This window comes from Hippopotamus amphibius, chromosome 13 (genome assembly GCF_030028045.1).
Source record: "Hippopotamus amphibius kiboko isolate mHipAmp2 chromosome 13, mHipAmp2.hap2, whole genome shotgun sequence".
NCBI classification, from domain to species: Eukaryota; Metazoa; Chordata; class Mammalia; order Artiodactyla; family Hippopotamidae; genus Hippopotamus; species Hippopotamus amphibius.
Genome location: NC_080198.1, coordinates 102,043,004 through 102,056,446, shown reverse-complemented (window position 1 = coordinate 102,056,446; position 13,443 = coordinate 102,043,004). Strand labels below are relative to the sequence as shown.

Genomic DNA, 13,443 nt, shown 5'->3' with positions numbered 1-13,443 from the left:
CTCCCAGTCACGACGCTCAAATCCACCAAAAGCACTTTTTGTAAAAAGACATGCTCTTGTCGAGGGAGGGGTCCTTATAGCAGCATTCCAGGGTGTTTTGCCTCACGTTTTCTTTTTCTGGTGAGCCAGGGAGTTTGATGGGCCTCTCATCAAGCTGTGGGTGGGTGGCAGAAATCTGAGATGTGTTGTAAAACTCCGCTTTCTTCTGTGCCCTGGTTCTGGGTTTCTCATTTTGCTCATTGCGAATGGTGGTCAGTCTCCAAAGATCAGCAGTGTTGAGAGTCTTCAGTTTTAATCCTGGGGTCCAGCTGCAGAGGTGCTCTCGGGAGCAGAGGAGGGAGAGGGTGCGTGGGGGGGGGTTGGACGCTGGGGGGAAGGTAAGCAGGGTGTCTGCAGGCGTCTGGGGCACCCGATGGAGCGGTTCCTTCCAGTTCCCTGGGAGGCAACTTCGTTGAATCCAAGAACAGTTCAGATTTGAGCTTCTAGTGTACAGATACCTATTTAACAACTCCTAAAAATTTCTTGACAACTTATATACAAACATTGCTCCGTAAAGTAATGAGTGTGTCTGTGGCGCACAGAATCCACAGTTGTGAATATTTTAATGTTGACACTTTGTCTCTGGGCCTGTGTTTGTTTAACTTTATTATAAAGTAAAATACAGGTACAGAAAACTACACAGAATAAATGTAAGCTGGGTGGATTCATAGCAGGCAGACATCCCTTAGCCCCACCAGCAGGGCCACCTAGAAGCAAGTCCATCCACGTGCCCCACGAGGCACAGGTGCCTCACCCAGAGCTGTCAGTTGGCTTGCACAGCGATCTCACGATTCCCATTCTTTGTTCTCTCTCTCTCCCTCTCTGGCCGTACCGCATGACACACGGGATCTTAGTTCCCCAGCCAGTGCCCCCTGCAGTGGAAGCGTGGAGTCTTAACTACTGAACCACCAGGGATGTCCCCCTTTATTCTCTTATTACTCATGTGCATTTCTGTAGTCTTGCCTGCGTTTTTATTTGCTGTATCTTTTTTTTTTTTTTTTTCTTTTTTAAGTACAGATGAACTACCCAAGGGTTGACTTATTTTAAAGGAACTGAATTTAGGAAAGTTACGTCTCTCTGTTTTTTAACAGCTTTATTGAGGTAGAATTCACGTACCATGTGATTCACTTGTTCAAAGTGCACCGTTCAGTAGCATTAATCACATTTATAATGTTGGGCAACCAGCACCAGTATTTCCGGAACTTTTATGTCACCCCAGATAGAGGCTCTGTCACTGAGAAACAGCTCCTGCTAGGGAGCCAGCACCGTCTGCCGTGGAGCGATGCCAGGGTCTGGGCCCTGCGGCGTGCCGCCCTTGGAGCAGCCAGCAGGCCCCTGTCTGTGCTGCCTGAGAGTTGGTGGTGGGGCCAGAGGCTCCGTCAGACCCTGCTTCCATCCCTCTGGCAAGACCGGGAGCCCCGTTGCGTCTCCTTATTTGTTGAGGTGGTTTTAGTAGCTGTTGCCCAATTTGGTCTTTATTTTCCATATATTGATTCATTACATTGTTAGGGGAATGTTTTATTAGGCTTGTAAGTGAACTTACCCAAACTGATTTTATCTCATTTTTCTTATCACTTACTGTTTCACACAGAGATTATTCAGAATAGGTATTACCACCTGTCACTGTCAGGGGTTTGCAGAGTGAGTATTTAGGTGGTCGTCTGTCTGCCGTCCCGTCGGTGCTGTCCGACCCTGAGGACGCTCTCTGCGGTCCAGAAGCCCCCTGTTTGCTGTCTGGGCCCCAGCGCTGGGCCTGCACACTGTGCTGCGTGCCCCGCCACACAAGCCCCAGGACCCCGTGCGTGGCCCGCCACTGGCTCCAAATAGGGTTTGCGACGTAGGACAGGAGGAGGGTGGTCCTCCCCTCGGGCGGGAGCGGGAGGAGAGCACGTGCTCCCTCAGCCTCCATCCCAGTCTTCTGGGAGGTACAGAAAGGCAGGGTGACCTTACGTCCAAGGCGGGATTTGCACGAGGAGTGGAAATCAGTCTGCGACGAGCAGGGCTGCAGAGGCAGGGGGTGAGGAGACGACCGCCGCCTCGTGCTCTCAGACCTGCGGGCACCCGCCCACGTGCCGTGCGGAGCCAGAGGAGCCTCGGCGGGGCACTGGACTCTGGTCTTGAGGAGTTTTGTTTCCTGGAGGCGGTCCCGTGTTTGAGCCGGCCTCGTCACCACGTGGGTGGCCGCTGTTCTTGTTCCTGGTTCTGGACTTCCCCGCACAGCTTCTCAGTGACACTGAAGTGACGGGCCGGTGCGGACAGCTCCAGCACGCACGCGTCTGTCCGCATGACATGTGACTGTGTGCACTGGTTGCGAGGGTAGAGACGGAACTGTCTGCACCTGTGGAAAAGTTCTCGTTTTTCAGTCACTGTTGTTTATTTTTATTCTAAAATTATTAGATTGTCATTGCAATAAAATTCTGAACACGAGGGAAACCGTGAAGAGAGGGGGCCCCCGTAAGCAGCTGGTGCTGCTTCCGCGTCCAGGGTCCACGCCTCCCACCCACACACACGCAGCTTAACAGGAGCGGGCATCCTGCCTTCACGTCACACAGGAGCGTTTCCGTTTCAGAACGTGTCTGTGAGTGCATGTGTGTCTTTGTCTAAGCGTGAACAGATAGGTGTGACTTACAGTGTGCAGTGAGAAGCCCTGCCTGGAGTGGTCCCGCCGACCCCAGGGGGCAGCTCCCGGCGCTGTGTGTAAACAGCAGTGATTACCAGCCCTGCGCGTGGTCTGTGAGCTCCTGAGCGGTTATAAATGGTGTCTTCGATTGTGAAATTCCTTGTTATAAGGTCTTTATGACTGTTACTTTGGTTCAAATGTTGACATACTTAGGTCTCAGGAAAATGAACGGTTTCTGAAGGTAATCTGCCTGAGAACCTGCTCCCCGCCCCCGTTCTTCAGAATCCAGGTGTTTACCTGTATGCGTGTCTTGTTTTTTGTTTATTGTCTTGTTTGTCATCTTAGGTTCTTTCTTAACAGGGTATAATATAGAATAAATGAAACCATTATTATGTTTTTTATTGCATTGAATTTCCTGTTTTACTTGGCTTGGAAACCAGGTCCAAATTTTGTGTTTCTCTTTAAATGTTTTGTTTTCTCTGGGCCCGTGTATCTCAAGAGGGAAAAGTAATTTACGACCCCGCATCTAGTAAACTGAATCTCTGGACCGTAGTCTTTTTAGAACCCCGTTACTCACCACCGTTTTTCCTTAGCAGCTGTTCCTTGTTTGGGCTGCTTCTTTAGGCCAGACTGTGTGGTCGGCGCCTGGCCTGTGGGCTTACTCATCCCACGGTAGGCCGCCCTGGGAGGGGAGGTGATGGGCAGATGCTGAGGGGCCTCTCTCCCCAGGCTGGGGACCACAACACATGACACCTGCAGCGAGGACACGTACAGCACCCTGCTGCAGCGATACCAGCGCTCCGAGGAGGAGCTGCGCGGGGTGGCCGCGGAGTGGCTGGAGTGCCAGCGGAGGATCGACGCCTACGTGGACGAGCAGGTGGGGGGTGCCGCGGGGCGGGAGGAGAGGGGCGTGGGGGGAGGGGGTGCCGGGGGCGGGGGGCAGAGCGTGCGCCATGGGGGGAAGGGGTGTGCTGGGGGCTCCCTGCCGCTGCTGCTCCAGACGGGCGCCCAGCCATGCCTGTGGGCTCAGCTGCTGGCTAGGCCCGTGCTGACCTAGGTACAGCCATGGTCGCCTGCACAGGCCGCCATCCAGGCTCGGTGCCGCCTGCGGGGGGCCTCTGGGAGCTGCTGAGCCTTGTTGTTTCAGGACCAGTTTACTGAACGCTGGCCATTCAGAGCCTGGGGACACGTGGCACGTGTGACCCGCAGAGCCCATTCTCCACCCGTCCCTAAGCATGTAGAATGGGAGCACAGACCTGAACACACACAGCTGTGCTGGGCAGGTGGTTTACAGGGGTAGGGGAGGGTGGAAGGCAGGCGCTGCTGTGGGGATGGGGCCTGTGGACAGGGGACACAGAACCGGGCTTCCAGCTGGCGTCCGGCCAGCGGGCCTCTCTAAAGCCCAGGGAGGATTGGGCAGGAGAGGCATCCGGAGTGGATCTTTCTCAAGGTGACAGAGTGTGAGGAGTGGTACAGAGATGGTGGCAGAGCTGTGTTGTGCTCTTGAGGCTGTAGGAGAGCAGAGCTTCGGTTCTGGCTTAAGGTGTGTGCTGGTGCCGTGTCTGCTTGGGATCGTGAGTGCTGCCTGACTGCTGGCTGTGACGCTTCGTGTCAGCCTTGTACCTGCGCGTGGCGAGGGCCTGGGAAGAAGGAAGGGCCTGGTGTGTGCCTGTGTCATTGCTCGTTCCAGCCTCACTCTCTGTTTTGTGTGGCAGTTCTCCCTCTGCAGCCTCAGGGGCCATTACTATAAGCGGTCGCCCAATTAGAACCTGGGAGAACTCTTGTTACAGTATTCTCCTGCGTGATCCTGGCTTCCCCCTCGGTCAGGTGCAGCTTGATAACGTTACAGAACTCAGGGCTGCTGAGCTGCGCTTGTCTTGGGCATGTGGTTCTACCAGTGCCGTGCGCTCGGCCTCCTCCACGGTCCCTGTGTGTATAGCACGGGGCTTTGGGAGCAACTTTGTACCTGTAACACGCACCCCGACGTCCTGTGTTCCCCAGGGTCGGGGAGGGAGGGGGGAGGGCGGGTGCAGAGAGCAGTGGTGGTTTTGTGTTTTCTTCGTGTGTCTGTTTTCCAACCAGAGACTTATTCTCCAGCTGTGGCTTGACGCTGACCACTGACTCCTCAGCTGCGGCCACCATGGGGGCAGGGCTGGTCCCATATTGCTCGACTGACTTGAGTTTGGCAAATGCTGGCGCAGGGTCAGGTAGCCGTGACTTCTGCCCTCCAGCTGCCGACCCTGTGCATCCTCCATGTGCACCTCCAGCCAGCTCGTCCCCTGAGGCCTTGAGCAGCCAGGCAGCCAGCAGCTGAGTCACTCAGAGGCAGAGGAGTGGACAGCTGCCTGCCCCCACTGCCTGCATGCTTTTCAAGAGTCTGCTGTCCAGGAGGTGGAGGGCAGGGGACCCGTTGCAGCTCCTTCTCCAGGAAGCTCGTAGCTTCAGCACATGCCCCAGGGGCTGTCACCCTTTCCCCAGGGTGCTCTGGACTCGGGTCCTATGGGGGACCCTGAGTGGCGTTTGGCCCCAGGCTCTGCCCCAAATCACTTGTGAGCCTCATTCAAGTCTTTCCCCTCCCTGGGCCTTAGTCTCCCACCTGTGAAATGACAGAATCAGATTAGATGACATTTTACTTTTGTTTGAGCCTTTGTATTTTATAATTCTAAATCAGTTTTGTGTGTGTGTGTGTGTGGTTATTAAAAAGCAGAACTACAGTAAATATTCCTTGTGTTCTGAATTGAGCTGTACTGAGCTAGTTACTGGTTTACCCTTAGAGGAAACCTGGCAACAGTTAAATGTGGTGGTTTCTGCAGAGTACAAAGGAGGAGGGAGAATCGGGAGCCCTGGTTTCCTGGGACATCGGGGCATCAGTTCTCTGTGAAGGAGGGACCTTGAGAAAAAAATGAAGGACTAGACGCCAGCCTCCCTCCCTGGGTAACTCTTGTCGCTGGGGCCCAAGCTGATGGTAGAAGAAATCTGATGAGGCGTTCTTGCTTTAAAAGAAAGAGGGATGGGTGAAGCCTTCTCAGGCAGAGAGAGGTGTGAGAGACAGGAGCTGGCCCGCGTTGCTCTGTGGGAACCATGAGAGGTGACGCCACCTGCTAAGTCTCTGTCCTGCCAGCTCGGCCCGCAGGAAGGTTGAACTGCATTAGGTCACAGAACCCCTCCCCCAACACTGGGCTGGGGACAGCACCCCCGTCCAGCGGACTGAAGGTGAGCGTGTCCTCACTGAGGGTTGCTGCGTACGCTGCCCTCAGCTTGTCTCCAGCAGGGCTCCTGGGCTGGGAGAGAAGACTGACGGGCAGAAGTAAACAGACTGTCACTCGGAAGCCAGTGCTGGGGAAGGTCCTAGACAAAGTCCTGGAGTCCAGTTGTGAGGGCTGTGTTGTCTGTCCTCAAGGCACCTCTGAGCAGGCCAGACCCCAACAGGAAATAGCAGTGCAGCCTCAGGAAGTTGGGGCAGCCCCTGTCCTCAGTGCTGTGTAGAGGTCCAGAGAGAGGCATCCAGCCCAGCAATTAAAGTCTGACCCCGGGAAGAAGTGTAGGAAGACAGAGCTGCTCCACAGAGAGCGTGCCCCCTCCCTGTTAGAAGAAAGGTGCAGAAGTGAATTGACAGCGGAGTCTTAGATGTGGCTGGACTAGGTGACCTGTGAGGTCCCCTGCATCTCTGGCCCTGACAGTGAGGCTTGTTGAACTCTGTGTTTGATGCTGAGCGCTGTACGGGGAGTTGCAGAGTTCCCGAGTGGCAGTGGGGAGACCGCACGTCTGTGAGCACAAGTGCAGACAAAGGCCTACGGGCACGTCAGGAGTGCTGGTTGTGTGTTGAGCGGGGGGCTTGCTGTCTATCGCAGGGAGCCTGCAGTCTGGAATTTATCTGAAGGGGCTTCCACTTCCCTCTCGACTGCAGCCGGCAGTTCCTTCTGCAGGGATTGGTGCCGTCCACTGAAGTGGGGAGTCTGATTTATCCCTGACATTTCCATCATGTTTCGTCAGTGTAAGCTTCTGATATCATTAACTCGTGGTCTTAGATGATTTCAGAAAAATGGTGTAACTAAAATGATAATTCAGGTGAAGAGAAAAAAGATAAATGATCACTTACTGTGCCCTGTGCCAAGAAATGTGCAGCTTCTAACCTCATTGCTGCTCACAGTAGTTCTAAGAAATAATGGTATCACCTGCCATTGTATTGGGGTATCCGTGTCATGCCCTCCTAGGTACCCTGTGCATACTCTTATTTCACATTATAGGTGTGATAGGTATAAATACCGTTCTAGTTTCAGATATTCTTTCCTCATTTCTCTAATTGAACTGTGACTAAACATGTAAATAAACAGACAACTTTTAGGAAAAAAGGGGACAGACTGAGACTTTGTGAAAACTAACAGATCCTTTGGGAATAGTAATTTCTTGGTGTGTCTGCTGCTTGAAGTTAAATATTTATTTAGGAATGTAATACACAGTATTAACACTGCTATTCTGATAAAAATGGGGTGTGTGTGTAAAAATAACAATATACATGTTTTCTATAAAAGGAAAATAGTCTTAAAAAAGTAAAGCTGAAATTGAATTCTTTAAAAGTACATGTTCTTACAGCTATAAATATTTACATTAAAAAAGAAAGATCTCAAATCAACAACCTAACTTTGCAACTTGAAGAGAGAAAAACAACATAAACTAAATCCAAAGCTAGCAGAAGGAAGGAAATAATAAAGATTAGAGCAGAGATAAACAGAGAGAACAGAAGAACAGTAGAGAGAATCAGTGAAACCGGAGAATAGAAAAACAGTAGAGAGAATCAGTGAAACCAAAAGTTGGTTCTTTGGGACTTCCCTGGTGAGCCAGTGGTTAAGAATCTGCCTTCCAATGCTGGGGATGTGGGTTTGATCCCTGGTCAGAGAACTAAGATCCCATGTGCTGTGGGGCAACTCAGTCTGCATGCTGCAACTACTGAGCCTGTGTGCTGCAACTACTGAGCCTGCGTGCCACAACTACTGAGCCCGTGCACACCACAACTAGAGAAAAGCCCACACACTGCAAAGAAGAGCCCACTCACCACAACAAAAGATCCCGCATGGCTCAACTAAGACCCAGTGCAGCCAAATAAATAAAAGAGCACAGCGGCACTTCTTTAAAAAAAAAAGTTTGTTTCTTCAAGAAGAACAACAAAATTGACAGACCTGTAGCTTATGGACTAAGAAAAAAGACAAAAGACTGAAATTACTAAAATCAGAAATGAAGTAGAGACATTACTACCAGTCCTACAGAAATAAAAAGGATTACAAGAGCGTACTGTAAACCATTGTACACCAACAAATTGGATAACCTAGATAAAATGGACAAATTCCTAGAAACACAGAGCCAACCAAGACTAAATCATAAGAAATAGAAAATTTGAATAGACCTATAATTAGTAAGGAGATTGAATCAGTAATCAAAAATCTTCCAACAGAGAAAAGTTCAGAATGCAAATTTGCTTCAAATTCTAGCAAATATTTAAAGAAGAATTAATATCCATCCTTCTCAGACTTTTCTAAAAAACTGCAGGGGAGAGAACACTTCCTAACTTACTCTGTGAGGTCAGCGTAAGTCTGATACCAAAGCCAGACAAAGACACTACAAGAAAACTGCAGACCAATGTCCTTTATGGATATTGATGCAAAAATCCTTACCAAATACTAGCAAACAGAATTCAGCATATTCAAAGGATTATACAACCATGACCAAGTAGGACTTATTCCTGGAATGCAAAGATGGTTCAATGTATGAAAACTGATTAATATAATATACCACATCAACAACAGGGAAAAGCCACATGATCATCTCAGTTGATGCAGAAGAAGCATTTGACAGAATTCAACACCTTTCATGATAAAAACACTCAACAAAATGGGAATAGAAGGAAACTGCTTCCTTATAGTAGAAGCCACATATATTAAAAACCTACAGCAAACATCATCCTCAGTAATGAAGGCTTTTCCTCAAAGATCAGGAACAAGGCAAGGATGCCTGCTTTCACTGCTTCTATTCAACATAGTACTTAAAAGTCTAGCCACATACATACATACAATGGAATATTACTCAGCTGTAAAAAGCAATGAAACTGGGACATTTTGAGAGACATGGATGGACCCAGAGACTGTCATACAGAGTGAAGTGGGTCAGAAAGAGAAAAACAAATATTGTATATTAACACATATATGTGGACTATAGAAAAATGGTACAAATCGACCAGTTTGCAAGGCAGAAATAGAGACACAGATGTAGAGAACAAACATATGGACACCAAGTGGGGAAAGCGGGGAGGGTTGGAGGGGGGAATGAATTGGGAGATTGGGATACCAAATGGTACACTCTAAATATATGCAGTTTATTGTAAAAAATAAAAAAATTAAAAAGTTAAAAAAAGAGGCTAGCCGTAGCAATTAGGCAAGAAAAAGAAATAAAAGGCATTTAAATTGGAAGGGAAGAGTAAAATTAAAACGATCTCTGCAAATGATATCTATATATGTAGAAAATCCTAACAACTCTGCAAAAAAAACTGCTAGAATTAAAAAACTGTAAGTGAATTCAGCAAAGTAGCAGGATACAGAGTCCACATACAAAAATTAGTTGCATTTGTACATACAAACAATGAACGATCTGAAGAGGAAATTATGAAAACAGTTTTATTTACAATAGCATTGAGAAGACTAAAATACTTAGAAATTAAGTTACTCAAGGAGGTGGAAGACTTGTACAGTAAAAACTGTACATTGCTGAAAGAAAATAAAGAGGACATAATAAATGGAAGCACATCATATGTTCCTCAATTAGACAACTTAATATAGTTGAAATGTCAATATTATCCAAAGTGGTCTGCAGATTCAGTGCAATTTCTGTCAAAATCCCAATGATGGGTTTTGCACAAATAGAAAAACCCAGTCTTAAAATTGATATGGAATCTTAAGGGATTCAAAATAGCCAGAACAATCTTGGGAAAAAAGAACAAAACTGGAGGACTCACACTTTTGATTTGAAAACTTATTACAGAAAGCTACGGTGATCAAAGCAGTGTGGTATTGGCATAAAGACAGACACATAGACCAATGGATAGAGTAGAAAGCCCAGAAACAAACCCTTGCATATATGGTCGGGTGATTTTTGACAAGGGTGCCAAGACTCTTTAGGGACGAGACAGTATTTTCAATAAATGATACTGGGAAAACTGGATATCCACATGCAAAAGAATGAAGTTGGACCCTTATCTAGTACCATATACAAAAAGTAACTCAAAATGAATCAAGGACCTACATGGAAGACCTAAAATCATGGAAGAACCTTAAAGATGTTACTTCAAGTGAAATAAGCCAGACATACTGAAAGACAAATACTGTGTGATTCCACTCACACGAGATGCTTCGAGTAGGCAAATTCATAGAGACAGAAAGTGTTATAGTGGTTGCCAAGGGCTGGGGGAAGGGGAAGGGAGGGTTATTGTTTAATAGGGACTGAGTTTCACTTTTACAGGATGAAAGGAGATGGAGATGGATGATGATGGTGGTTGCGCGACAGTGCAAATGTCTCTAATACCACTGAGATGGTTCAGATGGTGTATTTTATGTTACACGCATTTTACCACAACAAGAAAAAAAAGAAGGCCTTCTCTGTCTTTTTATAGTGGAAAACCATCCTCTTCACTAAAGCAACCAAAAGATGCATTCTTATTTTCATTCACCTAGCAAGAAACTACGATGCCATTAATACAAATTAGGGAAATAGAGCAATTTTACTTGCATCCAGAGGGTACCAGTCATTCCTTGGAGTGGGTATCAGTCTCTTCTAATCAAGTAGCATTTTAGAAATTATACAGTAATTCAAGATTTCGAAATGTTAAGCATCTCTAAAATAATTAGCATTCACAAATAAGGATGGCCATGGGGAGAGAGTTGACAGCTTTGAAATCAGTTGTTTTTGTTTGCTTTTAAAAATTTATCCTTTATGTGTTGTTTGACACATATATAAGCCTACAGGTACCCAGATGTTCCACAAAATTAATCTCAGAGGCTGTGAGGAGAGGGTCAAAGAGGAGGTTTTTATTTGTTTTATTTATCAACAACTCTGTACTGAGCTCTGTAATAAGATAAAGAAATGATTGCTTTATAATAAATCATTTTTAAAATTTGCAATAGGAATAGCTACTCATGAAAGAAGAATGTTTTTCCTAAAAACTTCAGACCTATGTTATGTAAAGGGAAAATTAGCACCAATATTGAATCTTCCCATCCAAAAATATGGTATATATCTCTTTTTTTAGGTTCTTTTACATCCTATATTATGGTTTTATAGTTAGTACATTTCTAACTGAGCTTATACGTAGGCATTTTATAGCTTTGGGGACTATCACGAGTAACATCTTAAATGGTGGAATAAATTTCTAAAGAATTATTGCTGGAACTTACAGGAAAGCTGAGTTCTACTTTGTGTCCAGTCATCTCAAAGATACTGTTATCTCTCAAATAGTTTTGGAATCGATTGCTTTGAATTTTCTGGGAGACGGTGATACATCTACAGATAATAATATAGTTTTGTCTTACCATCTTTAGCGTTTGAACTTTGTTTTCTTTGTTTGTTTTTGCTTCAGCTAGACGCTTCAGAGCATCGTGAGTAAGAGTGTTTCTAGCAGCAGCATCCTCGTTCAACTCTGGCTTTTGTGCAACGCTTTGAAGGTTTCACATTAAATCTGATACACATTTTTGATACTTTTTACCAAATTAAAGAGCCCTTTTCTCAAGCTTATTAAAGGTTATTATTTTTGTAAAAAACAGGAATAGACATAAAATTTGTATGGTTTTTCTCTTTTTATGTATTTTTGTGTAAATTAGGTTAGGCTTCCTAATTTTGAGACATCCTTGCATTCCTGGAATTAAACCCTGCTAGATTATATTATTCTTAATCCATTATTAGGTATTTTATTTAGGATTTTTATATCTGTATTCTAAGGTATCACTGAGTTTTCATCTTTGAGGTCTTGTTTGTTTTGTATAAATGTTATGCTAATCTCAGGATGAGTTGAGAACCTTTCCATGTTTTTTGAGTTTTCAGGAATAGGTCGACTTTTCTGTTCTATAAAGGGTTTGCACAGACGCCACCATGAAAGTTTGGGGTTCATTTTTGCAGGGGGGAGAACAGGGACTCAGTATCTTTTACTGCCTTTTCAGTAAACACTGTGTTTATGAGCCTATTTGGGGTTTTTCACTTCTTAAGTGAGTTTTACAAATTGCTGTTTGCCTGGGAAATTATCCATGTCATTCAGGCGAAGGAGTGGAATAAGCTTATGTTTACAGGGCAGGTGATGAAATGGGTGACATGACGGCTGCAGGAGAATTCCCCTGCCTCTAACTTCACACTGTGGAGAGAGAGCACTTGCTCCCTCAAAGGGAGGCTGGATGGTGCTCCCAGTGTCCTGGCTGTGCCCACAGCCTGCCCTCCGAGCTGTCCAGCTGTCAAGAGAGGCCGGATGTCTGGATTGTCAGACGAAATCTCAAAAACTGTTTCATGTTGACTCAGCTTCTAGAACACATTGTGCAGGCCCAACAAGATAGCTGTGAGCCACCTATTTGCAGCTCTTCTTTAGATATAAAAGGCATAAATTGTACAGATGTCTTCTCTTCTGGTTTTAGAAAATCTCCTTCATATGTGTCCGTGTCCTTTCTCACTCCTCCTATTTTTGTGGTTCCTTTTCTTCCCTGTTCAGTCCTGGAGGAAGTTCAGAGAACCAACTTTTGGGTTTATTGATCACATTTACTTCTTGGTTTTCCAAATAATTTCAACTTTTACCTATAATTCCTTATTAGTTGATTTCTTGTTTTGTTTGCACTTTTTACATCGAACACATACTTTTCAGTCTTTTTTTTTGTTCCATTCTCTCATAAATGCCACCAGGCTTTACATTTTCTTCTACATCTTTTGCTTATCTTATAAAATTTGATTTGTGGGACTTTCATTGTCAGTTATTTCTAAACAGACTGTAATTTCAACTTTGATTTCTTCTCTAATACTCTTAAACTATTAAAAAATTTTAAGTGCATGAATTTTATTTTCTTAAGTTACTCTTGTTTTATTTTGGAGGGTTTACTGGTAGTTTTTTTGTTTTGTTTTGTTTTTTAATTTGAGGCTCTAGTAGGCTATTTGTTAGGTTCACGAATCAGGCAGTGTCACATGTGGCAGCTGGAGGGCCGGTCCCTGGCGGTAGTGTTTTCTTCCCTGTAGAACTGAATATATGCCCCCTCCCTTTTTTTTCTCTAATAATTTGGAAGATAGATATCCCAGTGGTTACTCTTAAGTTTTTAATAACTTATGAGAATACATTTATAGAAACATCCAGATTTAATCATTTCATAGCCCCTCCTTCAGGTAAGGCAGCGCCGTGAGCCCGTTCTTAATTCCCTGCTCCCCTCAATTTCTTTCTAGTTGTGGTAAAATCTGCGTTACTCAAAATTTACTGCCTTAACCATCTCTAAGTCTGCAGTTCAGTCGTGCTGAGTGCGCTCACATTGTTGTGGCCGTCACCACCGTTCAGCGCCAGAACTTTCTCATCTTCACCAGCTGAAGCGCAAGGTTAAACAGCCCCACCCCCTCCTTTTGCAGCCCCTGGCGCCTGCCCTGGCGCTCAGGGTGACATCCCCAAGGCTCACACTTGACGTGCAGGGCCCCTCGTGGGCATTCAGCGAACAGTGACTGTCCACTCACCATGTTGACAGGTCCATCTCTGATATCTTAATTTCTCTTCTTAATGTGAACTCATC

The 13,443-nt window shown here is 45.8% G+C and overlaps 1 protein-coding gene across 5 annotated transcripts in view; it reads left to right on the top strand.

The window, feature by feature from the left end:
• FAM193A (family with sequence similarity 193 member A) overlaps positions 1-13,443 on the top strand; it is a 161,832-nt gene that overhangs the window by 98,965 nt on the left and 49,424 nt on the right. For all 5 annotated transcript variants that reach the window (XM_057706127.1, XM_057706126.1, XM_057706124.1 and 2 more), the window contains one exon: positions 3,389-3,536. In XM_057706127.1, coding sequence (XP_057562110.1) covers positions 3,389-3,536 — 148 coding nt within the window. The remainder of the gene's footprint in view (positions 1-3,388; positions 3,537-13,443) is intronic.